General features: G+C 41.6%; 1 protein-coding gene across 3 annotated transcripts in view; it reads right to left on the reverse strand.

The window, feature by feature from the left end:
• Window positions 1-14,877, reverse strand: part of LOC139760885 (hepatocyte nuclear factor 4-gamma-like) — a 23,418-nt gene that overhangs the window by 4,255 nt on the left and 4,286 nt on the right. For all 3 annotated transcript variants that reach the window (XM_071684623.1, XM_071684624.1, XM_071684625.1), the window contains exons 2-8: window positions 7,680-8,150; window positions 5,929-6,157; window positions 4,687-4,781; window positions 4,036-4,154; window positions 3,079-3,228; window positions 1,610-1,730; window positions 2-121 (exon numbers count right to left, since the gene is read on the reverse strand). In XM_071684623.1, the coding sequence (XP_071540724.1) occupies window positions 2-121; window positions 1,610-1,730; window positions 3,079-3,228; window positions 4,036-4,154; window positions 4,687-4,781; window positions 5,929-6,157; window positions 7,680-7,911 (1,066 nt within the window). In that variant the 5' untranslated portion in view covers window positions 7,912-8,150. The remainder of the gene's footprint in view (window position 1; window positions 122-1,609; window positions 1,731-3,078; window positions 3,229-4,035; window positions 4,155-4,686; window positions 4,782-5,928; window positions 6,158-7,679; window positions 8,151-14,877) is intronic.

The raw sequence follows: 14,877 nt of genomic DNA on the forward strand, positions 1-14,877 counted from the left end.
CCAGGATCAAAGAATACAATTGCTTTAAGACATGCATACTCATGCTCGTCCAGCTGGACACTTCGCAGGGGCTGAATGAGCTCATCTATTACACGCTGACCAATCCTACTGATCTCTATCTCTGTCAACAAATAGGACATTGATAAGAAAAAGACAAAAATATGTTCTTTACCTTCTCATCACCTCTGTTGTAGATCACTGTGCAATGTCTTTATATAGAGAAAGTTAAGCTCTTTGGCTGCTCCTTATATTAACAATATTTCATCACTTGGTTGTCCATATGAATTTCAACTTTCACAGCATATATGACTAATTCTCACTCTAGTTTAATCTTCAAAATTTTCTCTAATGCTAGTCTTGTCTATACTACCATATAACTTTTTCCAGTTTTCAACTACTCCCTTTTTTATGTAAGCAATGCGGGTACACTGAATTTCCTAAACTGTGATCAACTTTCCTAACTGGGTAAAAGGTAGTATTGAAATTTGAAAGCAAGAGCTTGGAATTTATTCCTGCCGGCTAGTTTTAACAATATCTTCTTCAGATGTTATCAAAACTAGTTTAGAAAAAAAATTCCTGGCTCTTGCTTTTAGTTTTTGTTTCTACCTTTTCTGTATTTTCACTTTACTCCATTAATTTCTGTAGAGAACACCCATCTTCTAAATCTATTATTTTTGGAAGAAATTAATGTCCTCTGCCTTGTTTTGGGTTGCCTGATTTTGTACTACCTATATCCCTCCTATGGATAAGAGCAGTTCTTGAGATGTATAAATTTGTTCATTTCCCAATAATGTTTCTCTTACCATCAGAATGTACCGAAATCTACAGCTATTCAGCAAATTGTTCTGGCTCTGATACTTTGTTTTTTTAGTGTATGTATGAATTACCTATTTGCACTGTACAAAAAGGAGTTTTACACTTGCGGGGCCCCATTTTTTAGTATGAAAAAGTTTTGATTTGAAATTTAGATCGTGTGTAAATAATTACCCATTTGTTTTTCTCGGTAGAGAGCTTTACATTTGTAGGGCTACACTACCAAACCTCAAATAGTCTGTCATACAGTCTTGTATTTTTCAAATACTCTCTATATTGAATTCACCTTTGCATAGTTTGTTCTATGTGTCATCTACTCTGTTTTTGGAAAAAACAATTCTGTACTGATAGTTTTTCCTTAGTTTCTTATGGGAATATTATCTATTATTGTTACTAAAATGCCTAGTCTCAATTCCATCCACAAAAAAGATGGAAAACAAAAGTAATTCAGTCTTATATTATCAAACTTAAATTTTTATACTTAAGTAGATGACTTGGAATATATTTCCTCATGAAAGTGAAAAGTGGTGTTGACATATATGATTAGCTGTTTGTTGCTTGGAACACCTTGTTACTTTAAATAGAAAAAAATGAAGTGGGACAAAAATTTGATGCTTACCAGTATATTTTTTTATTTATTTTTTTACTCAGTAATATGTAGTTTTTCTTAAATCAAGCTTTAAGAACTTTGACCCACTTTGTTTTCATAATAGAACAGCATTCTTACTTGAATTTTACTCAAATCTTCCTCAAACCATGTAAACAACGAAGCTTCATCTAGCTGGGTCAGTCTTACCTGAGGAATTCCTAAGGATGACACAGTCATTACCGAGGAGGATCATGTCCTGCAGGTTCATAGAGCGCCAGGCAGCACCTAGCAGAAGGTGCTCCCCTGCATGGGCCCGTAGTAGCGCCACCTGTGGAAGGTAAGGCTGTCATTATACCTGGAGCTTGTAAGTATATGTGCTCACTACACTTAGATAAGGGAGTGAGATTCCTCACTTCACTTAGGTTCATCTTTACACCTGGACATGGTAGGTTCATCTCTATACCTGGACATGGGGATGTTAAGTTTCTTCACTACACTTAGACATGGAAGGTAAAGTTCATCACAGTACATAGACATGGTTGGTAAGGTTCATCGCTACACCTGGACATGGGAGGTAAGGTTCATCACTGCACTTGAACATGGAATGTAAGGTTCATCACTATACCTGGACATGGTAGGTAAGGTTCATTTCCATACCTGGACATGGGAGGTAAGGTTCATCACTGAATTTGAACATGGAAGGAAAGGTTCATCACTATACATGGATATGGTAGGTAAGGTTCATTACTACACCTGGACATTGGAAGTAAGGTTCATCACTACACCTGGACATGGGATGTTATGTTCATCGTTACACCTGGACATGGCCATAATGTAAGGTTCGTCACTACAGATGGATATGGGATGTAAGCTTCTGAACCGCACCTGGAAGGAGGTAAGGCTCATATCTGCTCCTAGACAAATGGCAGGGGGAAAATCTGAAGCAGCATCTAGAAGGTTTTGCTGCTCCATATTTTTTGGTTACTGATAAGTATCTGGAAGGTATTGACTAACTTTTAGTAAACTGTGGAACTCGCACGATGGACAGCGCTTGCTAACGTTGTCTGTCTTTGGGGCACTACTTGAGTATTTTACTTGGCGAGCAATACCCCACAGGCTTCATTATATGAAAACTATCTGAACGACAGTACTTTGAAGACGTGACGCGCTGTTGGCCCTGATGGTGGATGTTAATCTGATTGCCATTACATTTTTGGATGTTACCTGATAGACGTTACCATATGGACAATGACCGACGGACTTCCTGTTATGGTTAGCAGATGATGGACATTTTATGGAAAGGAACTCACGTGCTTCTCATGGTGGAAATTAGATGAAGGAAAGCACGTGGCGAACAATACCCCACAGGCTTCATTATATGAAAACAATCTGAACGACAGTACTTTGAAGACGTGACGCGCTCTTGGCCCTGATGGTGTATGTTAATCTGATTGCCACTATATTTTAGATGTTACCTGATAGACGTTACCCTACGGACAATGACCGATGGACTTCCCGTTATGGTTAGCATATGATGGACATTTTATGGAAAGGAACTCATGTGCTGCTCATGGTGGAAATTACATGAAGGAAAGCACGTGACAGAAAGTACCAGTTAGAGCTCACCTGTTGGACAGAAGATGGAGGTTACGGACACATTACTTGCTGGCCCTCACCTGGTCATCTAGGACGAGGTCACAGAAGGCGGGTATGTACTTGGCCCACTCTACTAGGATGAGGAGCTGCTGCTTCATGCTGTCGCACACGTCCATCATGCCAGCAACCTTCTTGTTCATCACGCTTACTTCACCCATCGCAGGGGAGAACTGCCAGGGGAATGGTAGCATTTTCACATTTTTGTGTCGGTTTGGTGTCCACAGACGTATATAACAGGTCATATTACTTTTTTAAGCTGATACGGCACTGATAACTGAATGCCCCAAACAAGACCACATCATGTCAAATACACGTCTCTGTGCTACTGGGCTGTTCCTGGAACACCGAGAGTGAAAAGTCACCTTGGCGAGGCTTTCTCATTAGGACTACGGTTTCGTCAAAAGAACTTCTCACTCCAGAGGAGTCATATTTCCTTGCAACTGGAAGTAGCTCAGCCTTGGACAGCAGAAGACTTTTAGAAAGAGGTGCTAGGTAACATCAGGACTAATTCATAGAAATTGGTCCTGGGATGATTAGAAATAAATGATAACTTCATAGAAATTGGTCGTGGGATTAGAAAAACAAATGATAATTATATGTACATATATATCCAAGTCAGGTATCCATTTTGTCAAGCAACCCCTAAGGTAGGATGAATAGCTAGGTTGACGGTGGATCAGGAATTAAAATTAAACCTTATCGGTCTCCACGGCGGCCCGCGAATGTACCGGTCAGCAACGCTAACCGCAACACCACGGAAGTCAGTCAGATTAATGACCGTTTTTGTTCTTCCATAACACCAGGGTATATCATTAAAAGGCATAAAATAGGAAATAAAATTTCGCTAATTTTGGCGTGGCTGGCGAATTTTTGGTATGTACTGCGAACAGGGACCCTGGTCATCCAGAGAAAGAGCTGGAAAACATATAATTAAAGAGACGAAAGGAGGAATAGAATCAAACAGAGAGAAGGCTCACCTGGCGGGAAAGGTGGTCGGCGTTTAGAATGGTGGAGAGGGACATATTGCTGCCGCCGCCGCCCGCGTCGTCGTAGCTGGGTCGGCGGGTGCTGATCCGGTCACGCTCGTTCTGCACGGCTGCCAGATATTAAAGACAGAATGAACCATCGTGAGACAAAGGCCTTCGTCCGGGCCGAAATCTGGTATCTAAGATGACTAAGGTACAGCAGAACCCCACACGCACACGTTCACAATGTCAATGATCATTTGTTTGCATGACGCAAAGAATGGAAACTCAAGAGGTCATAAAATGAAAAACACCTTTTAGAAAAAAAAAGATGTAAAGTTCATTTGTTTTATATTGTATTGGAAAATAACAAGTGATGAAACTTTGAATGCATATAGCATACAGAAGGTTAGAATGGTTTATAACAAGTTCAAGAGATGGGGCTCCGTCAGCTTCAACTACCCGTACAGTGCAAATACATGAATCAGTATATTCCATGGTTTACCCCTGCTGTTTCATATATACGACACGCAGATGAAGAATATACGTAGGCAGTATTTTTTCCTCTATCCCAGGGACGATATATATATATATATATATATATATATATATATATATATATATATATATATATATATATATATATAAAGTTGAGACACCTACCTTCCTTCTTCATGCCTGCCCTAATACACTTGCGAAGCCTGCAGTAGCGGCACTGGTTCCTCTTGTCCTTGTCCACGGTGCAGCTTCTGCTGAACCTGGGGAGGGAGGTGCACGGGTATCGTGTAAGTTACACCAGATTTCTGACCATCCCTGCCTCTTATCCGTAAATCTAGACATATGTCAGTGTTACGTTAGGCCGTGGGGTGTCTGTTCTGTGTCTGTGTAAGAAATATATTTAAACAGGTCGATAATCAGGGATTAAAAGCTGAACTTTATGAGCTTATGAAAGAAATGCTTTGGTTCCCTCTTCACTTTCTGGTGTTTTCAGAAACGTTTTGCAGGTTTCTTTGTGTTTACTAGGGTGTCGTGTAAGAAGTTACGTGACAAGGTTGTGTACGAAGGGCATGAGCAGCTTGACCACCTGGAGTTGTAATAGGCCATCAGTAGTGATGCTAAAACTGCTACCGTTTCAGTGCTAACATTACCTGTCGTGTTAAAGTCACAAGTACTTGCTTACTGTACAAGTGGTGCTGATATTGTAAGTGATGGTGACATCATAAGCAGTGTTTCAAGATCATAAACAGAATCGACATCACCCTCAGAAATGATATCGCTCGCGTTCATAATGGTATAGTAATTATTGTCGTCAATGGCAGGGCTAATTTGCTAGCTTAGACATCAATGTATTAACATCAGTAAAAGTAACAGAACTGTGACACGCCGCTAACACCACGAACGGCGTCAACATCAGCAGGAGCAACAATACTGGGCCACTGAATTACAAGATGTTAAAGAGATGGGGAAACATGGAGACAGGTTGGAAAATACTTGTGGAAGAGCTGTCCTCTTGAACAGACTTTGCCAATGTATGTGTTTCCAAGAAGAATAAGTTGTAGGGAATAAGAGAAGCGCGCTTAAGTGCAGAAGCATACTCCTTTAGAACATAAGGATAGATGACATCTGGTCCATACGCCTTGTTTGTATTCAGAAAGAAGTACACTTTGGACTGTAAGAACAGAGATTACAGGGAATTATAGGAATAATAAGAGGAGCATCGGAGAGTCGGGAAAAGTCAGAGTCACAGTTATCGAAAGTAGAGTTCGATAGACGGCTGTAGTATCGTCAGAACGGAAAAATTGAGGAAAGGTAGTTCAACCTAAAAGATTTATCAGCACCGTAACATAGGTAACTTGAGCATTACATCCCCGTGAGTAACATCACCAGCAGTAATAGTAGTAATACCTGCAGTTGTAGGTGTGGTTTTTCCTGACGGAGCGGCGAAAAAAGCCCTTGCAGCCGTCGCAGGAATGGGCGCCGTAGTGTTTGCCGGTGGCTCGGTCGCCGCAGATGGCGCACGCCAGACCTGCTAGCCCGCCGCCCACGGTACAAGCCGCTTGCACGTCCCCACTTCCTGGAGCCCCACCCATGATGGTCACGCCCACCCCGCCCACGGTGCACAGCGTCGAACTGCCTGCGTGGAAGAGAAACGGGAAGGATTAGAGGTTTCATTTATAGATGAGTGTGTGTGAATTTTCAGTGAAGTGAGAGTATGTGTGTTTGTTCATATTTAGGTACCCTGAATGTATGATAAGCGCTCGTGGGAAGGGTATGATGGGAGTGTGTGATGGTTGTGAAATTATATGTGGATAAGTAGGGTATTACATAGTATGTGTGTGAATTTCACGGGAGCTTACTAGTAAATAATTCATATGTATGTGTGGTTCTAGATGATTTATGATGGGTGCAGGTGGTTCTAGTTACTATATAATGGGTGTGGGTGGGTCTAGCAAGCAGGGATGTGAATTATAGTGAAATCAAAGTTTTTTCATCCTCGACAGCTTGAAACAAAAGTATTATACATTCCCAAAGACTGACCTGCCGAGCTTGTTTCTCAGTAGAGCTCAAGAAACCATCTCTTGGAAATCTAACCAAAAATTTCATTAAAAGGGGAACATTTTGGGTCTTTATGTTAAAAATTCCAATCTTGAGTAATAATGATATGTATTTGTTTATATTATTTCTTTTACACGTGGCATACTGTGAAATCTGATGTATGTTGACCAACATCTCAATGAGCTTTAGTTATCAGGGAGGATGATTCAACAAGATATCATAGTTATCACAGCCGGGATACGAACCCCCTTCCCGTCCTCCTCAACCGACGCATTGATGTTTGAGTTGTAATTGTGGCAGGAACGCAAAATATTTGTCCTCTCTCCAGGGTGGGTAAACAGTGTGGTTAGATTGTATGACTGGTTTTGAAGGGTGTAAGTTGAGTTTGTAGTGGTTGTAGTGTAAGTGTGCACAGGGTTAGGAGGGCGTTGAGTAGATGTCTTGTAGTCGTGTAAGTCTGATGTGTCACTGAAGATGATGGACAACTATACTCGGGGAGTGGACGTAAGATCACCTGGAAATTAATCTTGAGTGACGGATGTCCACAGCTTTTCAAATGTTGGGTCGCTAGTTAGTAATTTCTTTGGTCATACGCTACCGTTTATTCGTCATAAATGCCGGTGACGGGAATAGTGGGGATTGAATTTGACAACCTCCAGCAAAGCCCAGCAGGTCGTCTGACACATAATCCTCAGTCCTAAAGCTAGAATAACTTCCAGTATTTATCACAATATAGGATTAGGACTTTCATCACAAGATGAAAGTCCACCGTGTGAAACGCTGAAACGCTTCTTGACGTTGGAAGAGATTCTCATTCTTCTTTTGATACCAAAACGAAGAACAATCGTTCAATGTCAGCGTCTTTGTAATATCTTAACTAAGCGAAGGTGAGGAATCTATTCCACAGCAGTTTCAAATTCTAGGATAAAAGGTACTGAAAGCTGTGTCCGTCCAGTTTCCTAAAATATAAAGCCAATGATGGGGATTCTGGAAGCTTTTCACTTGACGCGTACCTACTCAAAACACATGACTGATTGATAGTTTGTCTAAAGATTACCGTCCGCGTCAACAACAAACGTCATTATCGGCGCCATACTCACTCTGCTGCTGCAGCACGGCTGAGTTAGGTACGATGACGGAGTGGGTCGGCGTGCTTGGGATGGGCGTCGGGGGCGGAGCCATGAGTGTGCTGTTACTGCTGCTGGTGTTGGGGTAGTGTTGTGTGGGCGGCAGGGGTGTGCTGGTGACCGGATAGGCCTGCGAGGAAGGTGTTAACACAGCCACATGACCTCCGCCGCCCGCAATGTCCACATCACCGCGCGGGAGACTCATCCCTCCGAACCACAGGCTCAACAACCTTATCACCGTCACTGGGCAGCTCAAGTGATGATGAATCTATCAGTTTTTATCGTCTTTTCCACTGGTTCTCCACTTCATGAAAGACTGGCGCTAGTTAGATGAGGTAGTTGAACTCCTGTTGCTCCTGCAGACTTGCTTGTAAGGTGGCTCCTCCCTTCGTGACTCAGTTTGGTCTCTTATTTGTGAGATGTTTGAAGATTGCAGAATTGTATCTAAGGGAGAGAAGAATATGAGTGATTTCTAGGTATGTTCAGAACGAGTTATATATATATATATATATATATATATATATTGATGACACTAGTCCGTGAAGATAGTTATCAAGGTAAAATCACACTTCAGTATTTCATATAATTCTATTTTTATATTCATGTGGCACAGTATGTTTCATGAAGACAGTCCATCTCATCAGCGACAAAGCGACAATATATATATATATATATATATATATATATATATATATATATATATATATATATATATATATATATATATTTTTTTTTTTTTTTTTTTTTTCAAACTATTCGCCATTTCCCGCGTTAGCGAGGTAGCGTTAAGAACAGAGAACTGGGTCACTGAGGGAATATCCTCACCTGGCCCCCTTCTCTGTTCCTTCCCTTGGAAAATTAAAAAAAATTGAGAGGGGAGGATTTCCAGCCCCCCCGCTCCCTCCCCTTTCAGTCGCCTTCTACGACACGCAGGGAATACGTGGGAAGTATTCTCTCTCCCCCATCCCCAGGGAGAATATATGAATATATATATATATATATATATATATATATAAATATATATATATATATATATATATATATATATATATATATATATATATATATATATATATTTCACTATTCGATATTTCCCGCATTAGCGAGGTAGCGTTAAGAACAGAGGACTGAGCCTTTGAGGGAACATCCTCACTTGGCCTTCTTCTCTGTTCCTTCTTTTGGAAACGAGAGGGGAGGATTTCCAGCCCCCCGCTCCCTTCCCTTTTAGTCGCCTGCTATCCCTAGGGATAATATATATATATATATATATATATATATATATATATATATATATATATATATATATATATTTTTTTTTTTTTTTTTTTTTTTTTTTTTTATACTTTGTCGCTGTCTCCCGCGTATTGCGAGGTAGCGCAAGGAAACAGACGAAAGAAATGGCCCAACCCCCCCCATACACATGTACATACACACGTCCACACACACAAATATACATACCTACACAGCTTTCCATGGTTTACCCCGGACGCTTCACATGCCTTGATTCAATCCACTGACAGCACGTCAACCCCTGTATACCACATCGCTCCAATTCACTCTATTCCTTGCCCTCCTTTCACGCTCCTGCATGTTCAGGCCCCGATCACACAAAATCTTTTTCACTCCATCTTTCCACCTCCAATTTGGTCTCCCTCTTCTCCTCGTTCCCTCCACCTCCGACACATATATCCTCTTGGTCAATCTTTCCTCACTCATTCTCTCCATGTGCCCAAACCATTTTAAAACACTCTCTTCTGCTCTCTCAACCACGCTCTTTTTATTTCCACACATCTCTCTTACCCTTACGTTACTTACTCGATCAAACCACCTCACACCACACATTGTCCTCAAACATCTCATTTCCAGCACATCCATCCTCCTGCGCACAACTCTATCCATAGCCCACGCCTCGCAACCATACAACATTGTTGGAACCACTATTCCTTCAAACATACCCATTTTTGCTTTCCGGGATAATGTTCTCGACTTCCACACATTTTTCAAGGCTCCCAAAATTTTCGCCCCCTCCCCCACCCTATGATCCACTTCCGCTTCCATGGTTCCATCCGCTGACAGATCCACTCCCAGATATCTAAAACACTTCACTTCCTCCAGTTTTTCACCATTCAAACTCACCTCCCAATTGACTTGACCCTCAGCCCTACTGTACCTAATAACCTTGCTCTTATTCACATTTACTCTTAACTTTCTTCTTCCACACACTTTACCAAACTCCGTCACCAGCTTCTGCAGTTTCTCACATGAATCCGCCACCAGCGCTGTATCATCAGCGAACAACAACTGACTCACTTCCCAAGCTCTCTCATCCCCAACAGACTTCATACTTGCCCCTCTTTCCAAGACTCTTGCATTTACCTCCCTAACAACCCCATCCATAAACAAATTAAACAACCATGGAGACATCACACACCCCTGCCGCAAACCTACATTCACTGAGAACCAATCACTTTATATATATATATATATATATATATATATATATATATATATATATATATATATATATATATATATTACACTACCTTCCTGCGCAGTTATGTGAAGTGGTCTCCTCTCCCGCACTTCAAATTATCAACCAGTTACCAGATCTGCATTCACTCAGTAACCTAAGTGATTTCAAGATAGAACCACTCAAAATGTCAAGGAGCCAACGAGTCGATCTATTCAACTCTGTACCAGTCATCATCTGATTAGGAAATGATAGTTTGATCACCAGCCCTATGATTATCAAATCGTCAGAAGACCATCCATCCACTGGTCTAATTACACTTCCATAGAACATAATAACCCGATCCAGTAGGGCTCGACTATCCGTACCTAGCCATCCACATACTCGAGTTATATCTCGCAGTGATTGTTTTGGGCAGAATAATGAATTACGTAGATGTATATGGTAAGATTAACGAACGACAGAAGATAAAGAAAGGTGTTGAAGTATGGCATTTATCCTTCAACAGGAATTGCCAAATTGAGACACTTCTGTCCATCGTGGGATGATCATTCTGTGTTGATCTATGGTCACTCCATGGAGAGTAGACCTTCCCCAGTACGTGTATTACCGTAGAAAGTACTAGTTGATCAACAAAACTGTAGGGGTTTGAAAGTGAAATATATACACTGAAATTGAAAGATTTAAAATCATTGAGAAAACTTGAAATAAAATGTAGATAGATTGATTAACTTTTTAAAGTATGCATGAATATATGAATCTATAAATAAAGTTTTCAGATATTTTTTAAAGGAATCCAAAATATATTCCTCTAGTTTTAAGATTGTAGATATTTTGTCAAACTGGATAACCATTAGGTTGTAGAACTTAATTAATTCCACAAAACCAAATCAAATTAGTTGGAGCCTACGGCCGCTTGGCGAGAGGTAATATACACAAAACTCTATATTGATAGAGAATTGCATAGGTGAAAACATTGGTAAGGTCCATGGGTGTGTATGTGTAATGCGTGCGTGTGCGATCGCGTCTGTGCAAACACGATGGATGAGGATATGCTAGAGCTTGTGGCGACTAGGATGGCCTTGTCGGAGCGCCACGTAGCGGGCGCGCGTCTAGTATTTACCGTGATCAGTAATATCTGGCGTTCATCTTTTGACCTAATAACAGTAGTTGAACAGTGCACTTCCTTGGGCAAGTTAAGGTATCAACCTCTCTCTTTCTCGTTACCGGTACGACTCGCACGGGTATCGGGGAGGGTTAGGTACCGCTGCGGAGTGAGCTAGGACGTAAGTGGTTGTCAAGTTCTCACTTCTCTGGTCCAGGTAACTGTTCTTTTTCTCTCTGCCCCGCCCACGCATGGGATACGGCTCATTCAGTCCACAAACATACACCCTCTTCATCTTACACATAATTCTTTTTAACGCGTAACTCATACGATTTAGTATTAACTGTTTTCATACTGTGAGCGCTACGTGCTCGCTCTAACCCTGCCTTTTTGGCAAAAATCTAGTCGTAAGTACTGGTGAGTAAACAGTTTCATGTGGCATGCTGTCAGCTGAACACCTCAGCTTCATAATTGCTTTTAAGTACAAGCAGAAAGAAGTACACTACTTGCATTCAAGCTGGGATATGTTGTGGCAACATGCTGGTTCCCTTCACATGATGAACAGCATAAAACAGTTGGATGGACGGCGATGGTGGGAGGTAATGTGGGGTTGCTGCCATGGTAGGGTGGAGATAGGGGGAGTTAGGTGATGCAGGTAGGGGAAGAGGGAATGTAGCGAGGAGAATGGTTGAGGTAATGGTAGGGCAGTGATTGAGGAGCCAGTGGGCATAAGAAGTAAGGATGGAGGAAAGAGAGGGTGTGGTGAAGAGGCTGTAGAGGGATAGGCAATTTGGAGTTATGAAGGAGGGAGGGTGGGGGCGGTAAGGTGATGGGATAGAGAAAGGTGTGAGGTCAACTGGTGGCAGGGCTGTTGTTTGTAGAGGGGAGTTGCCAAGGCTATTGTTTGCGGCAGTAAGAGCTAGGTGGGCTTTTGTTTGTGTTGGAGGGCTACCAGAGCCGTTGTTTATGGTGGGGAGCCTGCATGACTGTTAAATGTCGCCAGGGATTGCCTTATGCTTGCACACACACACACACACACACATTCAGATTTTTGGATGAGCGACCTCATGAAGATGATGTCAACACTGTCCGGCGTCCCCTCCTCCTGCCAAACACCACACTGTCCACGGCTACTGATCGTACTATCATTACAAGTTCTGAGCTCGCATCAAGTAGTCGGGAAGACGTGCAGATAAACGCGTAGTACTGATCTGGCCACAACATTGATGATACGTACTGCACCTTATTCCACCCAGCGGGAAAAGCAGTGTAGTAGCCTGAGTGAGAGCGGACATTGGGAGGATGCTCGATTGTCACAATGTAGGGTGTGGCGCCGGTGTGCCTGCTGGACCGCTAGTGAGCTTTGATCGAAATAACTTATTGGTTTACACCACAGGACACCTTCCTCACTGACCAAAGTTGCCGCTTGGTCTTTCTCATGTAATGGAATACTAACATGAAGACTTACATAGACACTAATGTCTACAATCATTGCATACGAGGCTAGCAAACTGGAGGTTACATAGTTAACTTTAACTTTCAAATTTAGTTCAGGACTTTTGGAAAACGAGTTACGTGTCGTCAACAGTGAGAAATAAGCCCCAGCCTACCACCTTGCGGAGAGATGAATGGTGACTTAATAATACCAGTAATGATCAGGCATCACCTTTACCACATTATCAACCCTGTGGTCATCTCCCCACTCATATATATATATATATATATATATATATATATATATATATATATATATATATATATATATATATTTTTTTTTTTTTTTTTTTTTTCATACTATTCGCCATTTCCCGCGATGGCGAGGTAGCGTTAAGAACAGAGGACTGGGCCTTTGAGGGAATATCCTCACCTGGCCCCCTTCTCTGTTCCTTCTTTTGGAAAATTAAAAAAAAAAAAAAAAAAAAAAAAAAACGAGAGGGGAGGATTTCCAGCCCCCCGCTCCCTTCCCTTTTAGTCGCCTTCTACGACACGCAGGGAATACGTGGGAAGTATTCTTTCTCCCCTATCCCCAGGGATAATATATATATATATATATATATATATATATATATATATATATATATATATATATATATATATATATATATATATATATATATATGCAAGTTATTGTATCTATGACGTTATCTATTGGTATTTTCAGTGATTATATAAATCGATTCGGTTTTATTTTCTGTATGCTACCTAGAATGGTTCTCCTGAGCCAATCCCGTGATCCCTAGAGTTTCCTCACGACCTTCGCCCACCCGTGTATGACGGCCCCGATGTCCCGCCCGCTCCCTTAAGTATAAAGGTCATGAACACTATCAGTTTGTGAATGGGGTGAGATATTGGTTTAGGAAGTGAACTTTGCCACCGTTTAATTTTCCTTCCTCTGAATCATACTGGCGTTCGCTTTTCCTTCCTCTGATTCATGACGTTCATTCTTCTGAATCATACCAGGATATAATCTCGAGGGTGACCTTGTTAGATATGTCTGAGATTCTACCACAACCGCCCATGGCATTGTTGATGTAGCCAACTTGATTGTTACGGTATTGTGTCTGTGTGACGTACTCGTCTCGGGAAAGAATGTGATTGATTCTCTTATTAAGGTTCTCATTGTTAGCGAGGCTATAGCAGCAACGCCCGACACCTATACGCAACTTATGGACGTCGATAGGTTGACACTGTTGTAGATGCAGTTGGCATGTGTGACGCTAGACTTAAATTTTACTCTGAGATAAATTTATTTCCATTCAGAAATGGCACTGAAACCATATAAGAATCTAACATTCTCAGCGTTTAAGGGTTAAACTTTCGCTGGTGAAAACGAAGGTGGATTATACAAATTCCTCGTGCGAAATGTAGAGTATATAAACGTAAGCAGTAATGAATGAAAGGATAATTTTCAGTGTTCACAAATCGCAACATTACCTTCTAATCTGAAACAGTGGAATAATTCCCTTTATGGTAGACATGCACAGTAGGTAGCATGTCAACTCATCCCTTGAATGACGTAGTGACATCATCCTCGGGGTAGTCTAGGGTTCAGAACCTGTTGTGCATAGCGGTGGCGGTGACACAGACGAGTCTAACGTCCAGAGGTGGAGCTGGTGAGGGAACGCACTGGTGAGTGAGCATTTTCTTACCCTGCACCAGAGAGGGGGGGAACACTCGCTCAACACACAATGGCCAACACCTAGGCACTGGGGTTGGCCAAGGCCTTGCTACCCTGGTCAAACTTATGTTTATAAAGGGAAGGATGTACACACATGTATATAGGTCCGTCACTGTCTGCACACCCACTGCTGTTGCGTTATCTCTATATCTCCCCCTCTCTTGGTGGTTGCGAGGGACACCTGTTGGTCATGAGAGTATATTTGGCAGTAAAGTTGTTTGAGAAGGTCACATTTGATGGTGACATGCATGTTTGATGATAAGGGATTTTTTTTTTCTGTGGTTTTGATGCACACGAGGTTATGGTAAGTGGCACGTGGTGGTAAAACATGCATGTATACCTGGTGAAGGTTAGGTACCCGTTGATGGACCTGTGTAATGGTTGGTGGCGGAAACACATTCGATAATGGTGAAGGGGG

Source organism: Panulirus ornatus, chromosome 38 (assembly GCF_036320965.1).
Source record: "Panulirus ornatus isolate Po-2019 chromosome 38, ASM3632096v1, whole genome shotgun sequence".
NCBI classification, from domain to species: Eukaryota; Metazoa; Arthropoda; class Malacostraca; order Decapoda; family Palinuridae; genus Panulirus; species Panulirus ornatus.